This window comes from Rhinopithecus roxellana, chromosome 5 (genome assembly GCF_007565055.1).
Source record: "Rhinopithecus roxellana isolate Shanxi Qingling chromosome 5, ASM756505v1, whole genome shotgun sequence".
NCBI lineage: Eukaryota > Metazoa > Chordata > Mammalia > Primates > Cercopithecidae > Rhinopithecus > Rhinopithecus roxellana.
The window spans coordinates 54124537-54148409 of NC_044553.1; the positions used below are offsets into that span (position 1 = coordinate 54124537).

Consider the following 23873-nt stretch of genomic DNA (forward strand, 5'->3'; position numbering starts at 1 on the left):
TAGGAAAAGAAAACTGGAGGTGGCGAGAGTGGCTCGCCACCCCAACTAGGAAACTGGAGGTGGCAAGAGTGATTCGCTACCCCAACCAGGAAAGGGAGCTGGAAACAGGAAAGTGTGTGAGTGTGTGTGATAAAGACAGTTCCAGGAGGAACCAACGTGAGGAGTGACATGTAGAGGGCTACAGGTCTCTTAGTAGAGGCTGTATGCTCTGAGCAAAGTGTAAGACCAACTGGGTCTGATTGGTCTAAAAAGAAAGGAAAAGTGACTGTGCTGTGTTGTTACTGGGAGGAAATGGGAGGAAAATCGTCAAAACCCACTTCATTGGAATGTATATTAAAAATCTTTGAAAAAGGCCGGGCGCAGTGGCTCAAGCATGTAATCCCAGCACTTTGGGAGGCCAAGACGGGCGGATCACAAGGTCAGGAGATCGAGACCATCCTGGCTAACAGAGTGAAACCCCGTCTCTACTAAAAATACAAAAAATTGGCCGGGCATGGTGGTGGGGCCTGTAATCCCAGCTACTTAGGAGGCTGAGGCAGGGGAATGGTGTGAACCGGGAGGCAGAGCTTGCAGTGAGCCAAGATTGCGCCACTGCACTCTAGCCTGGGTGACAGAGCAAGACTCTGTCTCAAACAAAAAAAAAAAGGCCCAGCCAGTTTTATAAAAGACTTTGTGAGGCCAGCACATGGTAAACACAGCGTCTATAAGGCAGGCCCAGGGAAAATGGTTAAACTTGCTCATGTCCCAGTTCAAACCTGGAAAAAATAATCCCCAGATTCACATTTTAGTGAATGGTTCTTGTCTTTCGATAATTTCAAGACTCTAATAAAAAGCTTTATAGTTATAGTTAAAAGATGTCTAGTTCTCCCTTGCCTTCTACCGCTGTTAATCAAAAGTATCCGGTCAACTGCAGAGGCAATGGTAACAAAGCATACTACTACTCAAATCATGGCCTTAACCAAGTGCCTACCGGGCCTTGCCTCAAAGAAAATATGTACCCACTCAAAAAAAGCCAAAAAATTGTGGTGCTCTTTATTAAACATCATTTACACAGAGCACCAAAGGGGGGATTGAAGCAGAAAAGTTAAAGAATTGATTGTCCTTGTGAAATAGAAAAAATAATAAAAAGTTTAGCTGTAAGGCATTGGTGAACCCCCTTGAAGTAAAAGTTAAAAAAGAATGTTAACGCCTTTCTGTAAAAACTGTAAGACATTAATTAAACTTATCTCGTTCCCACATATTTTGTAAGGTCTGTAAGTTTCTGTTTTTCTTCTTGCTTTGCAGCTGCAAGGTCAAAAAATAGGTGAGCATAAGTTATAGGACATGTTTTTCCCAAGATGGGTAAGCTGAATCTCAAGAATGTTACCTAATGATTAACTGCTTTTGTTCTCGCTTCTGTGAGCCTCATTCCTGCATCACGTCGTTCCCGCCATAAACTACTTAAAAGGACACTGCTTTCTTTGTCTGGTGCTCAGTCTTTCAGGACACATGTCCACTAAGCCAGTGTACACCTTAAATAAACTCTCCTGCACCCCTATTTGGTCTCTCTGGCCCCTTATTTCCTGCAACACTATAAAGTTATCATTATGGGCCATTTTTGAAGGGAGAAGCTGTCGCCTTTGTGGCCTACTACTGTGTTTATGGCATACTTTCCCAGCTGTTCGATGTCTCCAAGGCAGTAGTAATCAACGCCACAGTCTCTTTTCAGACTATTTCATTCAGCTTTCCAGTGAGATCATAAACCCAGGCCAAGTCCCTGTCTATTCAGGCAAGGTCAAATACTATGGGAATACTTACCTCTAACATTGCTGTCCTTGGTTTTCCCACATAATCTGTTTACCCTCCATTTCACTTTCTGACACTTAAAGCCCCAAAGTAGAAGTTGATATGCAGTTATATTCTTCCTTAGTGGAAATGTACATGTAATTTGCCACAATTTTTGAACAGTTCTGGTGCTTTCCCTGCAATGGGTAGATCACTTAAGAAAATATCAAGGTTCCTTTACCTTTCATTTTGGTTTACTTGAAAAGAGTGAGGCAATATAAAAGTTAATGTAACTTCTACGATTACTTTAGTACTCAGCAAATCTAGATCCCCTTGTATTTTAGTAAGAGATCATATATATTATTACTTTGAAAGCTTTCACAAATTGCTGCAAACGTTAAGATATGGATTCTCCACGGTATAACACAGTATGTGTCACCGCTAAGCAGTGAGCACATATTTTTTTTACTTGCCCAGTAGCCACCCTTTTACTGTTATAAAAAGGTGTTGGTTAGCTTTTATTTATGCTATATATTTAGGATATTTGACAGGTAGCTCACGGGATAGAGAATCAAAATACCACCAAAAAACCTGGAACTCACACACCCTACTCTCTACTGCCTGAATTATAGAGCCTGGAAACGTGCATTCCTACATGAACTCCATTTCTCAAGGGTTTTCATATTTTTCTGTTGTCAAAAGAACTCTGTGCCGGAAAATCCCCACTCCTGTGTGAGAGGTCATATATTCATGTAGGTGTTGTTACAGATGACTGTGTGGGTTTTTTTTTTCTGTTTTTTTGTTTGTTTGTTTTTTGCTTCAGAAAGTAGCCTCAGACTGAGTGTTCACAGCGGTGTTTTCCTGACAGCAGGTTAGCTCATCATCCCTAAGTGAGATGGACAGTTTTGAAGTATAAAAAAGAAATCTCTGGACAGTTTGCAGATTGATGGGACTGAATTGTCCTGAAAGATTCTATCTATCTATCTATCTATCTATCTATCTATCTATCTATCTATCTATCTATCTGTCTATCTATCTATCTATCTAGTTTTTGTGGGTACATAGTAGGTATATATATTTTTGGGTTATAGGAGGTATTTTCATACAGGCATGTGGTGTTTAATAATCACTTCGGGGTAATATCCATTCACTTCAACGGTTTGTCCTTTGTGTTACAGACAATCCAATTGTACTCTTCTAGTTATTTAAAAATGCACAGTTAAATTATTTTTAACTATAGTCATCTTGTTGTGATAGCAAATACTTGGTTTTAGTCACTGTGCTGTTTTTTTGCACCCATTAGCCATCCTTCCTTCCTCCCCACCCCACACGCGAACAAAATTTTAATTACTAATAATACTCAACATAGCCATGGTATGGCAAGACTCACCTTGGGATCCATGCAAATGTCTTTTCTTCAGGAAACCCCCGTTCTGAATGACCCCCTGCCTCCACCATGAATATGGTTTATCTTTCCTTCAAACTTTCATATATATATATGTGTGTGTGTGTGTGTATATATGTGTGTGTGTGTGTATATATATATATATATATATATATATATATATATATAAAAGCACTTATTCTTTGTGACACAGTATTCCAGAAATTGGTGATACAATGATGAACAAAATAATAAAGATGCTGCCCTCCTGGAACCTATATTCTGTTGAAGGGAGACAATAAAAATCCAGTAAACAAATAGGTAAATACAGTTGCATGCTGCATTAATGACTTTGGAGGAGACAGGATGATGTGAGAGAGTAATAGAGTATGGAGTGGAGGTAAGCAATAAGTTAGGTGGTGTGGAGGCCTCTCAGAGAAGGGGTCGTGGAAACTGAAATCTGAAGAATAAGGAGGAAACCATCTATGAAAAAGGGAAAGAGTAAATATAAAGGACAACAGTAATAACAGTTATGCTGTGCCTAGGACTATACTGGCTAGTAAACTAGTTGGGCACAGAGAATGTTATTTCCTCATTTTTGTATGTCCTGAAGCCTCTGAATTGAACTTTCAGGTAAAATTTTCCCCTGGAAACACTTGCTAAATGCGATAGATCCATCTCTATGGCAATAGGAGAGAACTCTCTTAAGCTGTTACTCAGCACTGTTCTTTGAGTGATAGTCCAAAATGCTAGATCTTGAAACTTCTGGAATAAAAGATTAACATTGGCTTGCGTCTATTTTTGCATAGTTATGCTAGTATCTTTTAAGCATAATAACACCTGAATAGGAAAGTAGGCAGCCAACTGAGTGATGTTTATGGAATAGCAGCCCTTTATTCCACTAGTTATTGTGTTCTGGAAAACATACGTGACTCAGGTCCTATCATCTAAGCACAGACAAGCTGGTGAGAAATCTCTTCTATAGGTCAAGGTTAAGGGGTTCATGATATTCTGCATTCCATTTTTGGCACATAAAACACACTACTATTTGATTATTCTTGTTGTCTTATTGCCTCTTTTGTCGTCCTTATTGACTAACTGAGAGGAAGAAAATACTTGCTGTTTTCTATATTAGCATAAAATCAAGGAATGTGAGAGCTGGGGAGGATCAAAGGAGAAAGGAATCATTGTTATCTGGAGCAAAACTACCTGAATTCATAGTTCTGCTACTTACAAGTTGTGTGATCTTGGGAAAATGATTTAATCTCTCAGTAATTCAGTTTCTTTAGGTGTAACATGGAGGTATACATAAATGAAATCGATGTAAAGTACTATAAAAATGGTTGTATAAAATGTATAAATAGTTGTATTTATAGTTTATTTATACATGAGGTATAAATAAATGAAATCTATGTAAAGTGCTATGAAAATAGTTGTATAAAATGTATAAATAGTTGTATTTATAGTTTATACATGAGGTATAAATGAAATCCATATAAAGTGCTATGAAAATAGTTTGGCATATATGAAGGTCTCTGGCTGAACTAGATAATGATAGAAAACACTTTTTATAACCTCAAAGATCTCCATTTGAACTAGATTTAGTCCCCAGATAAACTGACAGGCACAAAGTTTTTAAATTTCTTTTTCAGTTACTAACATCTGGATCAAGTTATTTTATAACACACCTAGATTCCCTGCTTCTTTTGAAAAACTGAAAAATCCATCAACAATGGATTTACATGTTCACAGGGCAGCTGTTAGAACTAATTGAGCTGTAGCCATCCCTTTGACAGTGACACTGTCCTCTCCAAATTACTATAGTCTCAACCATTCCCCATTGCATCCTTGATGCTGAGGGCCACCCATTAATATGAACAGCCTATTAAGTGTTTGAGTTTGGTAGCGGAAGAGTTCTGCACAGATTATCATGTTGAAGTAGAGGCGAGGAGCAGGCAGGCAAGTACAGAACATTTGTAGTGGAAAACATTCCTTAGCCAGGTGTCTCCTCTTAAAACTGAAATCCTGTAAAGCAAGTATGTCAGTGTTACAGTTTATGTAACTTTAAATTGTAAAAATCTTTTAGTACAGTCTGTATATTAAATATTTCTATTGAAATGTCTCATGAACTAATCCTGTGCATTTACTTCTTGAAAACATGTATTTATCTCAGGTGAAACTGCTTACTGTTTGTCATGGACATGGTTCTTCCATAGGAGCTTATTATCAAACGATTCAGACAAATCCATAAAGAGATATTCGCGTGTATGCTAAAGTATTCTCTTTCTATTTCTCTTTAACTTAAAGGGAGGTTGTCTCCCAAAATCCAGACACAGTGAATGGCTGTAAAATGAATTTTAGTTAACACGTAGAAATATTTTAATAATGCACACATTTTTATTTGAATCATTTTTTATTGTCAAGTGACTTTTATCTCAGAGAATTTTATGTTTGATTTTTTACACAAGTGACAATAAACAAACCACAAGTAAAAGCAACTTGTCTTCTGTGTTTTCTAGCTTAACTCATGAAGAGAGTTCATTTTGAACTGCTAAGTGGAATATACCTTGTTGGGAAATTATTTCAGTCCTGTTAAATGTTTAAAGACGTACTGGCAGTTGGAGTTTCCACAATGTAATCTAAGCAATCATTTCCTGGGAAGGTTCCAAACTTGCTGAGTCATTAATTTAGCACCCTAGGTTAAAAAACAAATTCAGTCTCTAGAAGAGCAGGATACATTGTCTCTCTGAGTAGGTGTTCAGTGCACAGAGTTCCAGCTTTGGCAGTAATTTAAAATGAAACACTTGATAAAAGAATGTTAAAGATGCTTTGTGAAACCACAAACTTGAAAAAAATTGATCTCCATAATTTTTATTTTATTTAATCTCTATTCCTGGCTTTAAAATACAACTTTCATCATTATGTTCTCATATTATTTCCCATGCATGATGTATTAACTCTTACACTTCTAACACAAAAAATACCTTTATATTTGTCATTATATATAATTTGCCAAGTCAAATCATTTATATGCATCTATCTCAATACCATATTTTACAGTCATGTCAATTCTTACAGAAGTTCCACACCTGTAAGTTGATCCAAACTCCTCCAATTCATAGAACATATGGCTAATATAAAAATATAAAATTTTTAAAAATGCATTATCTTACATGTGTTTCCCATAGTTATAGAAAACGAAATTTTAAATGTGCTCTTTAAGTTTTGAGCCATTTTTTTCCTCTGAACATATTAATGAAGCAGAATAAAACAGACGTTCCAAAGCATTTCAGCTTTCCCTCCTCCTCTCGTTAAAAAAAAAAATCATTCTGCAGATATTTCAGGTTCGCCAACTACATGGGGCCAAATTGGAATAGAAACTAAGAGTGAAAATTAATTTAAACACCATTTAGTTAACCTAATAAACCCAGCGAAACCTTCAGTAGTGTTGATGGGTAGGGAAGAATTTTCGCTTTATTGTAGTTAGCTTTAAAGAAAGGTGTTATTTAAAACTCTAAAGTACTGTACACATTGTAATTAAATATAAAAGTAAGGCAAGAAAATGTAGTAAGTTAATGAAGAATTTGAATTTTATGTATAATAAAGTTTTTATAACACATACACTTGGTACATAATGAACTCTCTTTACTTTGTATAATAATGCATTTCGTGCAAAAATTTCCAATTATTTCTGTCAGCATTATGATTCAAATTACTATCTAGTTTCCTGTTGAAATTATCTTAAAATCCAGAGATCAATGAGATTTTTTTAAAAGTATCATTTCCTTTAAAACTATTAATTTCTGAATTTTTGCCTGCTCTGTAGCTTGATATATTAAACAAAAACATACTGTAATTATGCTTTATGGTGTACATGCCTTCACATAAAACTTCACATAATAATTGGAATTTTATGTTTTTGCTCAAAATAACAACTGGTTATTAATTATTAATGACAAAATGTGTCATTGATTCTGAAAATCTTTAAGTCTTAGTTTGTGATCACATCATTAGAAATACTTTTGCCAGCTGGGCGCAGTGGCTCATGCCTGTAATCCCAGCAGTTTGGGAGGCTGAGGCAGCAGGATCACCTGAGGTCGGGAGTTGGAGACCAGCCTGACCAACATGGAGAAACCCCGTCTCTACTAAAAATACAAAATTAGCTGGGTGTGGTGACACATGCCTATAATCCCAGCTACTCGGGAGGCTGAGGCAGGAGAATCATTTGAACCTGGGAGGCGGAGGCTGCAGTGAGCCAAGATTGCCCCATTGCACTCTAGCCTGGGCAACAAGAGCGAAACTCCATCTCAAAAAAAAAAAGAAAAAAAGAAATATTTTTAAAGGGATGATGGCAGTATTACAGAAAGGGTGGTTCTTAAACATTTAGGTAAATATTGATAAATATATATTACAGGGTAATGGCCTTATTCCATAGCCAGTTGGTTTTTTTAATAATCTGTTATATATCAACAAAGTCCTTGTTTTACATTTTTGATTGAAGGAAGGATAAAAACCCTGTAAGTGCTTAGGAAATCATCAGATAATGACCCAGTTTTTCTTTTTTTGTTTTCGCACTTTAGATTTGCCTCATGTTAGGAAAAGCCTATGCAAATGTGTGTATATACACTCCCAGAAACATAGAATTGAATAATGAAAACAGAACTTCAGACAGCTTCTCCATGCTCCCTTTCCCAAGGTGTTTGTTATTTAGTAAAATTAAATGACTCAAACAGTCTCCTTCCAGCGGTAAATCAATTTCTACAAGATAAGTTACTATGCATGTCCCCTGTGTCAAGATTGTAAAGCTTTACTTTTTCATTTAGAAATGTGGATCATATTGAAAATGATTACTTATATTTGGGACTATAAGAAAAGATAATGATAAGTCTGATTGGATTGCTCTCTGATTTTGAAATTTAAAATGGCTTGAATGGTATGAGGGCACTATTTATTAATGCTATTAAAATCTTAATTTCTGACACTATAAATTACATATTCTGTGCCAAGGACACATGTGGCTGGCAGTGTAAATCTTATTATTGCCCCAATATGGGTGTAGTATAGTCTCTGGGCTACAGAGTGACAGCTAATTTCTTTTGCCTAAACTTGGAATATTTTTAAATTTCTTACATGATCTTGCCTTGAAGGTAATAAATGAAATAACCTCTCAAAAATAATTCTAGTTCTTATAGTTTATGGCAGCGTTTACGTTGGATGAAAAGAAAATACTCAGTTTACTAGATTCCCTCTTGCTTTTCTAATGAATTTGCACCATGGTATAGTAAATGTCAAACTGGCTCTGTTAGCACAGCCTTCAATTAGGTATCTGAAATTAAGGAAAGTAACTGAACAGTGATTTGTTCAGCTTTTCATAGGATTTTCCAAATCTGATAACGTGTTAAATCTGCTAAGAAAGTGTGACATCAGGTTATCTTTTATTCTGAGTGTTAAAACTTTTCAATGATGGAAAAATATCATTTTCATTTTAGTCTATGCTTAAAACTGGCCCATTGGCTACAGTTACTAGAGGACACTGGAACAGGGACGTTACCCTGTGGATTTAATTATTCTTTAATTCCATTGAAGGTATTTATTCAATGTATTCATGATTCTGGTTTGGCAAACCTTTGGCTATTTTTATAATCTCCCTAGACTTCTCTGCAAGAGTTGAACCTTTCCAGAATAATTATGCTTTACAGTTTTTCTTTATGGATTTATAATTGTGAATGTAGCTGTAGGCCTAATATTCCTGTGTAGAACTTCATTTCAAGTTTCTTTTCACTGTAGCTAGTGAATCTGAAAATAATAGTTTTCACTTTTGGTAATAGTATTTAACCTTTTGGTGCAGATAGGGATTGGAAGGGATAGAAATTTTTTGTAAATGTGGCTTATTGCTTGTCTTATCAGTAATCATTTAAAATTAGAAATTAACCGAGTGTGGTGATAAAACAAGGGCTCTGGAGGCAAACAAATGTAGGTTGACATTTTGGCTGCACTGTTTACTAGCATTTGACCCAGAAGTATCTATTTAAACTTTATGAGCTTGGATGCCTCAACTGTAGATAATAAGGCCTGTGTTTTAAGGCACCTAACACAGTTATTGCTATAGACTAGGAACTTAATAACTGAGATATGTAAATGAGATATATAATTATAACAACGGTTCAAAAGCAATTCGGTTTATCTTATTCTGATGATTCTAAAATACATTTATTCTGATGGGATATATTTATTCTCAAATATATCACAGGATATAAGAGGTACCATGAAATTATCCAAAAAATTGAAAACACAGTTAACTTTAGTTAATTTAATATTTAAAAATCTATATACTGAACTGATTAAATAATTCCAAAATGATGGACAAGAGTGCACAGAGATATAATTATATCAAAAAATCCACTTTTATATTCCTTGTATAGTATATTAGTTCTGTTTTCAGTAATATAAATCTTTTGTTGTATGGCTGAGGAAAAATTTAAAATCATGTTTATTTTTTTTCTTTAGGCAAACCAAAGGAACTGTAAGCCTACCTTCCTTCCCTCCCTCCCTCCCTCCCTCCTTACCTCCGTCCCTCCTTCCCGCCTTCCTTCCTTCCTTCCTTCCTTCCTTCCTTCCTTCCTCCCTCCCTCCCTCCCTCCCTCCCTCCCTTCCTTCCTTCCTTCCTTCCTTCCTTCCTTCCTTCCTTTCTCTCTCTCTCTCTTTCTCTCTCTTTCTTTCTTTCCTTTCTTTCGAGTTTCACTCTTGTTGCCCAGGCTGGAGTGCAGTGGCACGATCTTGGCTCACTGCAACCTCCATCTCCCAGGTTCAAACAATTCTCCTGCCTCAGCCTACTGAGTACCTGGGATTACAGGCATGCACCACCACACTCAGCTAATTTTTTTATTTTTAGTAGAGACGGGGTTTCACCATGTTAGTCAGGCAGGTCTTGAATTCCTGACCCCAAATGATCCTCCTGCCTTGGCCTCCCAAAGTGCTGGGATTACAGCATTTTTTCGATGAAGTACCGTGTAGGGCAAACAGGAGGCATTTACTTTTCATTTTCTGTCTTTCTTAAATGCTTGCATTTTCTAACCATGTGCATGTAATACTGTAGAAAATGTCAATGGTATATGTGCACTGTTTATTTGCCTCCAACTTTATATTTCTGTATTAGAACCACTTTTTTAAAGCAAAAACATATTTGAAAGACCTAGAAATCATGTTTAAATGTTCTGATCTCCAATTCTGTCTCTTTTGTTAAGATTATACAAGCAAGGTAACTCAAATAGAAATGGGGAAAGCAAGTAAATTATATTAATTAACAGAAATATAATATTATTTCTTTCATATTATTAAGCATCAAAGTACGAAATACAAGAGTAAACCGAGATCTTAAAATATATAAATATATAAATCAAATAGCCTCTTACATCTTCCTTTATTGTTTTCCAAAATGTAGCAGAAATCACCATCAGAGTCGTTTATTGGTCGAGAGAAGAGGTCAAATTCTCAATCATACATTGGACGACCAATTCAACTTGACAAGATTTTGATGTCTAAAGTTAAAGTGCCACATACATTTGTCATCCACTCCTACACCCGGCCCACGGTGTGCCAGTACTGCAAGAAGCTTCTGAAGGGGCTTTTCAGGCAGGGCTTACAGTGCAAAGGTAAGGATGATTTTGTCACCTGTCGAACTTTGATCACCCTCATTCATCTGACATAAGTATTTTCTGGCTACCACTTCTCTTTCTGACAAATTCTCATTTTGTTTTGTTTGAAAATCACTGGGATTAGATTGCAGATTCAACTGCCATAAACGTTGTGCACCAAAAGTACCGAACAACTGCCTTGGCGAAGTGACTATTAATGGAGGTACGTAAAAGATCAGCTGTCATGTCTGTGCTTCTTCCCTATTAGAGAGTGTGGTGATGATGATTTTAGTTGGGGTTTTTGGTTATGGTTTTGGTTTTGGTTCAGATATTTCAGACACAGTCCAAAAGTAAATTATGGCCAGTGCTTGTTCTACTTTACTATAGAAAAGCATCCATGGAGTTTTGATAACAGTCAAAGACCCTTTCATGATCTTTACATGGTAAGCAGCTAGTATTGAAAACTTGGGTAGCCATAATTTATTTCCCAGCTTTATTTTCTTTTACTCTTATCCTAGTTTGCCCAGAAATGTGGATGTTGTTAGTCTGCCTACAAGTTGTAGTTCTCAGTCTCTTTTCCTCTGTCCTTCTCATTTCAGTCATCTTTAATAATAAAAGGAACTTTGTCAGCCAACCAAAAAATAGATATATTTTCTATATTTGGCAATATTCCTTCAAGAAAACTCTAACTGTATAAATTAACTTTGAAGGACTGCTACGAAAAATGCCATATCTTAAGCAAAGAGCTTACATTTTCTTCCTAGGTAGCATTCTAATGGAACACTACCAAAATATTTGACTTAGAATCCCAAGTTAGCTTTTTCTGCAGATAGTGGTCTTCTTTGTACCTTTAGTCTGCTACCAGTTTTCCAATTCCTCTGGAAAGAAAAATGGCTATAAAAGACCACAGATACTTTTAGTTGAATATTTTTGTTACTAAGAAGCTGATGAATGATGAACTAAGAAGAATGAATGAATATCTTTGCTCTAGAACTTTCTTCTCTAGAAGAAATATATACTGTACCTAAAAGAAGAAGAAGGAAGAGCTCTCCAGGAAAACATTGTCACACTTGTTTCTGGCTTGGAGATTCATGAATTAGCTGCCAAAATTGAAAGCTTGGCGATCGTCCCACTTTCTGTGGCATGTGGTGTTGACTTTGTTCAGGCTCAGGCAATGTCAGTGTGTACCGGATAACTATAACTAAGGGGAAACAGAACAGTTTTTGATGTTGTTGATTACTTTAAAATGGTATTTTCTCATACATCCAGAAAAATCTGGTAAAATGTGAATTTTCCAAGCTTGGCAGGCTAGAGTCTCTCATTAATCTATGTTTTAATTTTAAAATGAGTACTTTGCATTAGTAAGTGATTATAATTTTTAACCGTTACCATCAACTGTATAATGACAGGGTTCAATATTATTTCAAATATCAAATGTCTTATTTAAAAGCTGTAGCTATGTGACCAATTTAATATATTGGAACTCGTGATTTTCAAAGTTACTCAAAGTAAGAATCAGTGGCTTGAATCTTTTTTCACGTGAGAGTTGCTGTCAACCTCTTACATACGTTTTTTCCCACCAGGGCTGTGTTTCTAAAATATGAGCAGCTTCCCAGTCACTGGGGCCTGGTATCACTTTGCCTTCTAGCATTTTACTTCTATCCCAGCCTTGGCTTCCTTCCAAGGCTTTTCATGACTTTTCATGTTTTCAGGCTTAGAAGAACGGAAAACGAGCATCTACCTATAAAATTACATATTCAACTTCTCATAAATTTAGATGCTTATAAACTGAAATAAAAAAGGAAATTGAAAATCATGGATGGATCTGAAGGCCATTATCTTTAGCAAACTAACCTAGGAACAGAAAAGCAAATACCACATGTTCTCACTTATAAGTGGGAGCTAAATAATGAGAACACATGGTCACATAGTGGGGAATAACACACACTGGGGCCCTTTGAGGTTGGAGTGTGGGAGGAGGGAAGATCAGGAAAAATAACTAATGGGTACCAGGCTTAATACCTGGGTGATGAAATAATCTGTACAACAAACCCCCATAACACAAGTTTACCTAGGTAATAAACCTGTACGTGTACCCCTAAACTTTAAATAAAAGTTAAAAAAAAAAAAAGAAAATAATCTCTTCACAGAACTGCCTTTTTGGGGCTTCCAGTTGATTTGTTTTAGGATCACCTGACTGTCTTTTAAGCCCTGGTTCCAAGATTCCAGGCTTATCTTCATGGGTCAAAATAATTTTCTAGATTTGCTTAGCCCTGGGGCAGAGTCTGATGTGGTCATGGAAGAAGGGAGTGATGACAATGATAGTGAAAGGAACAGTAGGCTCATGGATGACATGGAAGAAGCAATGGTCCAAGATGCAGAGATGGCAATGGCAGAGTGCCAGAATGACAGTGGTGAGATGCAAGATCCAGACCCAGACCACGAGGATGCCAACAGAACCATCAGGTGAGAGCAGCACTGCCAGCCTCAGCAAACAGGCAAACCCCAAGCAGTATTTTCTCTTTAAACCTCTTTGATATTTTAATAGATTATAGTAGAAATGTGAAGTACATGTTTAATTTCTTATGAATGATCTGTGTGCTGTAGATGAGAGCCTTTGAAGTTAGGAGGTCTGGGTTCCCTGGGAGAAGTGTGGTTTCCATCCTTTCCTAGCATCACCTCATTCATTGACCCATTTTCTTTTGCATGTGAGAGATGCTCACGTTTGCCATCCACAAGTTTATTACTAAGTTAATATTAATTCGAAGCTCATTGTGTAGAAACAAGAAAGATCAAGATCAAACTCAGCAGACATCATCTATTTTATTAGCTGGCCCCTGTTATAAATATCATAGTCTGTGTATACTTCACTGTTCTTGATATTATTTCAGAAGTATGTGCAATTTTATATCTGTTATCTAATTATGCTTTTGGTTACTGGATGATCCCCACTTTTTATATCAGGAGTCAGCACAATGTGGCCACCAGGACAGATTGGACTGCCCAATTTATAGTAAAGTTTTATGGGAACATAGCCATGCCCATTCATATTGTCTCTGGCTGCTTTTGCACTATATTGGTAAAGTTAGGTCTTTTGCAAAAACTAAAATATTTATTACCTAGCCCTTTACAGAAAATGTTTCCTAGTCTCTGATTTATATCATAAAGCCTATTGAAATTTTTGTGTCCATTTTACAAATGCCATGTTTACTGACAGACAGAAATTGTTCATGAGAGTAGAGCAATGAAATGATTTTTTTTTCCATTTAATGGCATAATGAACATTTTTTAAATAGTGGGAAATAATTGTCTTATGACCTGTCCTTTGAAGACATACACTTCTTTGAAAGTGTATGCCAAAGAGTTTGCATGGTGAGGGGGCAGTGGGGGGAATAACATATATATTCATATTGTGGGGATTGGGGCAAGGAGGGAGGGATGAAGAGAGGAAGAAACAGAGACTAGCAGATTTCAATTATTATGACATTATGCAGAGAAACTAAAAATTCATATTGAATAATGTAATCTCTAAATGATTGATAATGTACCTATAATAGGAAATAAATAAGCAAATAAGCTTTCATGTATGAGTCTGAATAGTGTGGCCTCAGTAGACTAAGAAGTATTCTACCTCAGGTTGACCTGAAAACTGAACACCATACAGTTCAACCCAAAAGATGAGGTGCTTATTACCCAGCCTTGGGTTTTTTTTTTTAGACGGTGTCTTGCTCTGTCGCCCAGGCTGGAGTGCAGTGGCGCAGTCTCTGCTCACTGCAACCTCCGCCTCCCAAGTTCAAGCAATTCCCTGCCTCAGCCTCTGGAGTAGCTGGGATTACAGGCGCCCGCCACCATGCCCGGCTGATGTTGTTGTACTTTTAGTAGAGACGGGGTTTCACCATCTTGGCCAGGCTGGTCTTGAACTCCTGACCTCGTGATCCACACGCCTTGGCCTCCCAAAGTGCTGGGATTACAGATGTGAGCCACTGCACCCAGCCGGGATTTTTTAAGGTATACAAATAAAGTGCCTATCACTCTACAGAGTAACCCACTTTCAGAACCATGGTGCCTGACAATACGTTTTACTAAAATTGAGATGTGAATTTTTGTAAAGTTTCACTTGGATTAGCTGACATAAGGTTTTATGCATGAAAATACATAAAATGTACCTGAAAACATTTTTATCCTACAATATTTTGACTTCTCAAGTCCATCAACAAGCAACAATATCCCACTCATGAGAGTAGTGCAGTCTGTCAAACACACGAAGAGGAAAAGCAGCACAGTCATGAAAGAAGGATGGATGGTCCACTACACCAGCAAGGACACGCTGGTAAGATCCACAGGGAACAATGTTCTCTTGCCTTGCTAGCTTTAATTAGAGGAGTTGCTAATGTCCTGTGAGGGCTGTGAGATGCCTTCATTACTCAGAGTAAACCTCAGCACAGGCATGACACAGGATTAGGTAAGGTGCATTACAGTCTCGGGGTGTCAGATGTAGTTCAGCAAGCAATGGAGTTAGGAAAAAATGTGGAAAGCAATTTCAGGCAAACAAAGTCATTGACTTTGATTACCTGAGATGTCTACCTGCCGTTTTATAGTACTTGTGGAAGCCACAGTATGTGCTTTCAGAATGCTCCACTGCAATTTAGAATTTTATAAGAAACACTGCATTCTAGGCAGAGAATAAAACAGTGATAACTATCTTATACTTCCTAAGTCCTTAACTAAGTTTTCCCTGAAGAACTGACCCACTCAGGAACATTGGAAGCCTGTATCCTGAGTGTTCATGTCTCCAGATTTTCTTAATAGTTGATGAATGAGGTTGTGTATGTACATAAGAGAGAACAACTTGATTCACGTTTCAAAGTTAAATTGACAATTGGCTGATTTCTTTTACTGTATTGCTTTTCTCATCTCTTACCTAAAGGATCACTACAGATAAGCAGACACCTATAACCTAATTGATCTATCTATAATTTCGACCATATCTGTTAGAGAGAGAAGACTTACCTGATATTATAGGGCTCAATTGAATACCGCATGGTTCTTTTTAGACATGGTGTAATATATTTAATATATTTGACTGGCCTGAAATTGGTTGTGGAGGAGAAGAGCAGAATAATAGAGCTTTGGGGTCTTTTATAAGATAAAAATACACACACACCCTAAAATCCTGAAAGATATACCTACAGTGAAGAAAGACCTGATCACCAAATCATAGTGGTTAGATTTCTAGTGAGCTGGAGAGAAGGTAGAGTTGGTTGTTTGATGCAGTCCCCTGACTTTAAGTTGATGTCATGGAGTCAAACTTACTGTCCAGCAAAATATTCTTTACTTCTACTCTAACATTCAGAATTTGCCCATTGCCAATGGAAGTGAGAATACCTGGTTCCATCAGCATGGCATTTCTTATGTCCTAAAATAATAAGCATGCATAATAAACATTGCATCTCCTAGTAAACCTTATTTTATTATAAACTATACACCTGCCTTTAGCCCTTCACGCAGTGAAATAAGCTTAAAAATGATGTTTTCTGTTTACTATGCACTTTCTAAATGCCAGGCTCTTATTGGGTGCTAATACTTCATCTTCTTTATTACTCACGACCCTGTAACATAAATCCAGATATTTATCAGACATGTGGCTAAATAGTCAGCCTCCAGAGCCTGAAATTGAGCGTGAATCTGCCTTTTCCAAAGCCCATGCACTTTCCACCCTCGAATCTTATGTCCCCATTGGGGAAATCTATTTGTTTTATCAATTGTGGATATTTTTAAAGTTTTTTAAAAAGGATCTTGGATCTAACTTCTGTTTCAGCGGAAACGGCACTATTGGAGATTGGATAGCAAATGTATTACCCTCTTTCAAAATGACACAGGAAGCAGGTACTACAAGGTAAGAGGGGGCTCTTTCTTTGTAGTTTCATGCCTCTTATTGCTTTTCCTTGGGAATGTAGAGTGTAAGAAATAGGAAATACATCCAACAAACGTGACTATTTTTGTGCTTCCTCCAGGAGCTATTTTTTTTTTCTTTTCTACAGTCTCCAAATTTCTTGGGATTCAGGTTGGGACCCCTTGATTCATCTGTGAATTTTATATTTCCCCAAGTAGTGCTTCTGGTACCATGGGAAGATGGGAGAGGGAGGGAGGCAAAGATTAATGAATATTTTAGCAAAGATGTGTGATTTAACTAGAAAATTAATGGTCACAGCAGATCAGCTCAAGGTAAACTCCTGATATCCACTGCATCTAGCACACTGCCAGGAGGGAAGAAACATTGTATGATTTCTCCATGCTTGTCAGTATTCACAAAGAGCACTTTTCTCTAGAGAAAAAAATGGCAGCAATTTTTATTCTGTCCCTCTACATTAAATGATACAGTTGTGGCATATTATATCACCCAGAAAAACACAACTCCAAAACAAAGTCTTCATAGAGAAAAGGGTAGATACGTGGTCCTTCAAAATGAACGCAGACTGTGGAATAGTTGATTTGATTCTCCATAGCCATTTTACACAGCTGTCACATAAAATGGAAACCTCACTAATTTTAAAATTAAAAGTTTGTTTTAAAAGTTATTATTTTTTAGTCCCTACATACTTCCTGGAAGACACAGTAGTGATTAATTTTTTTTAATATGAATTGCCTTAAAAATGATGACTATTGGCCAGGCGCAGTGGCTCATATCTGTAATCCCAGCACTTTGGGAGGCCAAGGCAGGTGGATCACTTGAGGTCAGGAGTTCTAGACCAACTTAGCCAACATGATGAAACCTCGTCTTTACAGAAATACACAAATTAGCCAGACGTGATGGGGTGCACCTGTAATCTCAGCTACTCAGGAGGCTGAGGCAGGAGAATCACCTGAATTCAGGAGGCAGAGTTTGCAGTGAGCCAGGATTGCACCATTGCACTCCAGCCTAAGCAACAGAATAAGACTCCATCTCAAAAATAAATATAAATGAATAAATAAATAAATAAATAAATGGCTGGGCGCAGTGGCTCACCCCTGTAATCCCAGGACTTTGGGAGGCTGAGGCGGGCAGCGTGAGGTCAGGAGTTCAAGAGTTCAAGACCAGCCTGGCCAGCATGTTGAAACCCTATCTCTACTAAAAATCTAAAAATTAGCCAGGTGTAGGGGCAGGCACCTGAAATTCCAGCTACTTGGGAGGCTGAGGCAGAAGAACTGCTTGAACTCGGGAGGTGGAGATTGCAAAGAGCCGAGATCACGCCACTGCACTCCAGCTTGGGTGACAGAGCAAGATTCTGTCTCAGAAAAGAAAAAGACCGTTTTAAAACCAGTGTCTAGTTGTCCTCACTTAAACTATTCACTTGGCTATGTTATTACATTAACATGTATTGAGTGCCTTAAAGAATAGGTTAAAATTTAAAAATAGCCATGTCTACCTAAATGCATTTCAAAAGTGTTGTGATTCTACCTCACTGTTAACAAAAATTATCATTTATTTTCTAAGTCTTAGATTGTGGTGAAGATTCAAAATCATTATTCCTAACCATGCTTACTCTTGCCACATGAACATAGCATAAAAAGTCACATTTTCTAGAAAAAGGAAATAAGGTTTCCCATAGTAAAGCTATTTTTTAAATTTCGCTTAGCAATATTCTGTGTTTTATAGTTTAAAACTATTTTATATAAATGGTGGTTATTTGTGATGTCATTTTTCACATGTTCTTGGCATCAGCTTTCTTTGAAAGTTTACATACTTTTCATAAACTACCTTTGGCACTTTTTTTCTTTCACAGGAAATTCCTTTATCTGAAATTTTATCTCTGGAACCAGCAAAAACTTCACCTTTAATTCCTAATGGGGCCAATCCTCATTGTTTTGAAATCACTACGACAAATGTAGTGTATTATGTGGGAGAAAATGTGCTCAATCCTTCCAGCCCACCACCAAATAACAGTGTCCTCACCAGTGGCGTTGGTGCAGATGTGGCCAGGATGTGGGAGATAGCCATCCAACATGCCCTCATGCCCGTCATTCCCAAGGGCTCGTCTGTGGGTACAGGAACCAACTTGCACAGTGAGTCTGCCCGTTTTCTAACCAGCCCAAAGCTCATCACGTACCTACCCATTGCTTAGTAAACATGTGCCCTGTCCTTCCTGAAAACAGAATGAAGAAAGACTCCTTGGGGATGATTTAGTTTATTGGAGAATGTACAGTCTCTAAATAAAAGCTGCTGCACATACTAAGATGTTTAGTTTGTTAAATTATCCTATTTTATCGTAGGTATTTTATATTAAAATTTAACAAATTCAGGTAAACACTATGTATTAGGCAATTACAGACCTCTAGAGCTATTGGTTGTAAAAGAAGAAGTAATCTGGCCAGGCTCAGTGGCTCACACCTCTAACCCCTGCACTTTGGGAGGCCAAGGTAGGTGGAGGACTTGAGCCCAGGAGTTCTTGTCCAGCCTGGGCAACATGAGGAAACCCTGTCTCTACAAAAAAATACAAAAATTAACCAGACATGGTGGCATGCGCCTGCGGTCCCAGCTACTCTGGAGCCTGAGGCAGGAGAACTGCTTGAGCTCAGGAAGCACAGGTTGCAGCGAGCCAAGATCAAGCCATTGCATTCCTGCCTGGGCAAAAAGGAGGAGAGGGGGGAGGGGGAGGGGGAGGAGGAGGAGAAATCTAGCCAGCTTCAGCTTGACATGGAATGTGAGAAAAGAAGAAGAAGATAGGAGAAGGAGATGGAGAGGAAGAGGAAGAAGAAGAAAAGAAGAGGAAGAGGAAGAAGAAGGAGGAGGAGGAGGAGGAGAAGAAAGAAGAGGAGGAAGAAGTGTAGTCAACTTCAGCTTGACATGGAGTGCAAGTCTTGTTATTTGCAAATCTGAATTAATAAGTTTCCCTAAAGACACTTCACCTAGTATTCTGCGCAGGATATGGTAATTTGATGTGCAGAGTACATGGTAATTGGTAATTCTTGATCATTTTATCCCAGGAAGAAGTCTCTGTTCATTAGTTGAATGAGATATGTTTGCTAAAATGCAACCTAGATCCAGTATTGTGGATAAATTTTAAAGAAGAAATATTAGAGGAATATTTGAATAAAAAAGTCATTTATTTTTAAATTTCGTAATAGTTACTCATAATGAAACCTATGAATTAACCCCTGGTTTTTTACATTATAGTGTTATCTGTTGATCTGTCATAATGTTTAGTTTATCTCTACAATCAAAATACATATTAATAGAATATATATACCTATTTTGGTGCTAAGCACTTTACATGAGATCTCTATTTTAATGCCTAATCCAATTCCAACAGGTAGACTTTAATGATTGGCCTGTTTTACAACTGAGGAAATCAGTGTCTCTCGAGTGAGATTAAGTTGTCCGAGCTTGTACCAAAGCTGTGAAGTAGCAAAGCCAGTATTTGAATCCAAGTCCTTCTGACGCCAAACCCTAAATTGACAGAATGTTATTTTTCAAAACTAAGTATGGTGAATATGTAATTTTGAAAAGAAAGAAATACTCGAATGACATTTTCTTAGAAAAAGCTAATTGCTGTGATTTCTTTAAAACCACTTTTGCAGGATGATTTGTAAGCATGCATTTACTTGTGTTGCTATCACATATCTTACTGACTTTTTGTGTGCATATTGTTTTACATGCATTTCCAGGAGATATCTCTGTGAGTATTTCAGTATCAAATTGCCAGATTCAAGAAAATGTGGTAAGTATGTACCTACTAATATAAAACTTGGTAATGTGATTACTGGAAAATAAAAGCATCATAAAATAGGTTTTAAAATTCATTTTAATTTTTTAGTAAATTTTGAAAAGCAGAATAGAATTTGGATATTTTTCTGTGATATTTTAGAAACATTAAATGATATAAATTTGTTTAGTAATTTTTCTATAATCAGTTCTGTAATATAGAGTCAAATATCTGTTTATCTCAGCTAGGCAATTATAATGTGATGCCTGATTTCTCACATATTTGCCCTTCTTGGTACTGGAATTTTAATGGCTGATATTACACAGTAAAATAAATACACCAGCAGAATAAGATAAATTTCTTGCTTTGCATGAGTAGCTTAAACATGCCATTGTTCTCATTCCTTAGTTGCTACCTAGAAGTGCTGTATTATGACAAGGAGTTGCAAATGCTCTTATAGTGATTTGTACACATCAACTTTAAGAAAGTTGCATAAATCAAATCTTATGGGTTCTCATTGTAGCACCCTAGTTACCTGTGCCACATAACTCCATCCTTGCAGCTTAGTTTTTGAAAATTGTAGGTCAGCCATATTATGAAATCTTTTACAGTCTGTCAAATGTTTGCTTTATTTGTTATATTTTATCCCTAAGGCAAGTAGCCAAAAACTAATAAGGGCTTTTCTACCTCCTCCTGTGACCCAGACCCTTTTCTCTATTTTACCTGCTGTACCTATGGCCAAAAGAATGCAGTTTACAGCTTATAGTTTATAAAAATTTGTTTAAAAAATTAACTTCATGAAACTCTATTCATCCTTACTTTATCTTTGAAACCTACATTAAAGTGGCATAAAGTAAACAGCCAAATACGAATTAGAGAGGACTAGGTAAACTTTATAGTGAAGGTTAGATAAATTCTTGTGCTGTCAATTATGAGATAGATTCCTAAAGAAATTTCTTTTCTGCAGACTCCTGTTGGCTTTGCTTAGCCAGGGACATTTTAGGAAATACAAGTTACTCTATAAGCCTCTTGGGAAATTCCTGATAGCTGTGGAGTTGTTCCACTCTCTTCAGCCACTGTTGTCTACTGAAAATTTTGGATCAGCCATTGAGTTATCAGAAAGCCTAAAGAACACTTCTCTTAACAGATGAAGTCGCTTGAAATCAGAATAATAGAATAGTATTAATATTACTTGTCTTGTCCTTAGACAGCCTTGAACTCATCCTGTGGATACTTTGAAGAATCACAGGATGGAGACAACTTGTAGTTATTTTCTAGGGGGAAGAACAAAGGAAAAAGATAAGGATTTGTAGGATATGGAGAGGGTAGGATTTGATATTAAAGGACTTCTTTTTTTATTATACTTTAACGTCTAGGGTACATGTGCAGAATGTGCAGAAGGACTTAAAAAAAAATAAAGTCAAGTATAAGGGTAGAAGATAGGTGGAAAATCCGATAGGATGTAATAGGAATATATAAAGGAAAAAAGCATTACCTTGTGATTTCGTCAGCATGAAATCACAGACAATAAAACATAGATTTAAAAGATGCTTTATTTAACAGTTATTATTTCAAAGAGAAAGCATTAGACTTTTGGAACTTGTTAGCTCCCGAAGTGATGAAATTGGACGAGTTTAGCTACTTCACAGATGAGAATTTCATATGGGTTGCCATCCTTCTGCAGCCTCTCCAGCTCACTCACAGTGATTCAGCCTCCTCTTCCGTCACTTTAGGTTCATCTGCATGTGGGTGACTAATAAGGGAGCAACCTTTTCATTCTAGTCATACAGGGAGAAGTGGTTGGAATCAGGATTCACACAGACACGTGATTGGGAACCGTGATTATTTAATGACATTTCCAAATAACCATCTCAACAGGCAAATATCTTTTTCAATACTTATAGTAAATCACATTGTATGGTTTTTCGTCATCTTTCTAATGAAACATATGTGCTAGCACATTAGAAAACCTCTGTCACTTAAGATCAGAACAGTTTTCATAACTTTATGTTATTACATTAATTAAAGAGTGTGCTTTGAGGCCGGGCATGGTGGCTCACACCTGTAATCCTAGAATTTTGGGAGGCCAAGGCAGGCAGATCACGAGGTAAGGAGCTCCAGACCAGCCTGACCAACATGGGGAAACCCTGTCTCTACTAAAAATACAAAAATTAGCTGGGCGTGGTGGTGCGTGCCTGTAATCTCAGCTACTCAGGAGGCTGAGGCAGGAGAATCTCTTGAACCCAGGAGGTGGAGGTTGCAGTGAGCTGAGATTGCGCCACTGCACTCCAGCCTGAGCAACAGAGCGAGACTCCATCTCAAAAAAAAAAAAAAAAAAAACAAAAAAGAATGTGCTTTGAATATTACAGTCATCTCAGATTTCTAGCATTTCTAATTTATTTTAAAAATACTTAATGTTTATAATATATTTAATAGAATTATATTAATTTTTAGGACTAACGTTTTGTTCTGCTTCATGTTTTTTTTTTTCATTGGACTTGTACCTCTAGGACATCAGCACAGTGTATCAGATTTTTCCTGATGAAGTACTGGGTTCTGGACAGTTTGGAATTGTTTATGGAGGTAGGTTATCTCACTGAGTATTTTTATGAACTTAAAGTTTTCGCTAGTTATATTTTTAAAAGCGTATTTCCAGGAAAAACATAAAAGGGAAGACCTATGTGTATCTTTCTGTATTCTTTCAGAAATATAGGAAGACCTATATTTCTGTGTATCTTTCTGTATTCTGTCTTTAAAAATTTTTTTTGAGATAGTTCCTACTTGGAAAATTGGTATATTTGTGTTTCGAAAGAGAAAGTTTCATACTCCCGAAAAACCTTTTTTCTTAGTATAGACAAACTCTACACACAGTACTGAAGAAGTTTGGAATATCAGACAAAATATTGAGAAAACAAGGAAGTTATGATTTGTAAACAAATTAATTCCATTTTCTTTTGGCACACTTGATGAGAAGTCCATTCATATTAGTAGACAAAACAAAATTTAACTTTCCAGTGTCGTTAACAATATATTTGTTTCCTGAAGGATTGAATTTTTTTTAATTTTTGAGGTGAAATACCAAGTCTTTACCTATTTTCTTATTGTCAAGCTCTTTGGTAGATTTATTATTCTAACTTCTGCTATTTTAGATTCCAGCCAGTTAAAGAATAGTTTTCAAGTCTTTAAAAAATATTTAATATTAATGCTTTATTTGCCCTGTAAAATGACCTCATAACTTTCAGTTCCTTAATATTATCAGTAAGAAATTATTTCTTGTGGTGAAGTTGAGTGTTCTGAAATAATCACAATGTTCCATTCAATTTTATTTATCACCATATAATATTATACTTTTTAATTTAAAAAGTAATTAAGTTCTACTCTATTTTACAATGTAATGTTAAGTCTTAT

The 23873-nt window shown here is 36.7% G+C and overlaps 1 protein-coding gene across 3 annotated transcripts in view; it reads left to right on the forward strand.

Moving 5' to 3' along the window:
• The window catches only part of PRKD1 (protein kinase D1), a 355712-nt gene that overhangs the window by 284390 nt on the left and 47449 nt on the right, over positions 1-23873 (forward strand). For 2 of the 3 annotated variants that reach the window (XM_030931729.1, XM_030931727.1), the window contains exons 5-12: positions 10590-10800; positions 10928-11005; positions 13044-13248; positions 14989-15112; positions 16601-16678; positions 18546-18825; positions 20428-20480; positions 22976-23048. In XM_030931729.1, coding sequence (XP_030787589.1) covers positions 10590-10800; positions 10928-11005; positions 13044-13248; positions 14989-15112; positions 16601-16678; positions 18546-18825; positions 20428-20480; positions 22976-23048 — 1102 coding nt within the window. The remainder of the gene's footprint in view (positions 1-10589; positions 10801-10927; positions 11006-13043; positions 13249-14988; positions 15113-16600; positions 16679-18545; positions 18826-20427; positions 20481-22975; positions 23049-23873) is intronic. The other variant, XM_030931728.1, reaches the window with a different exon arrangement.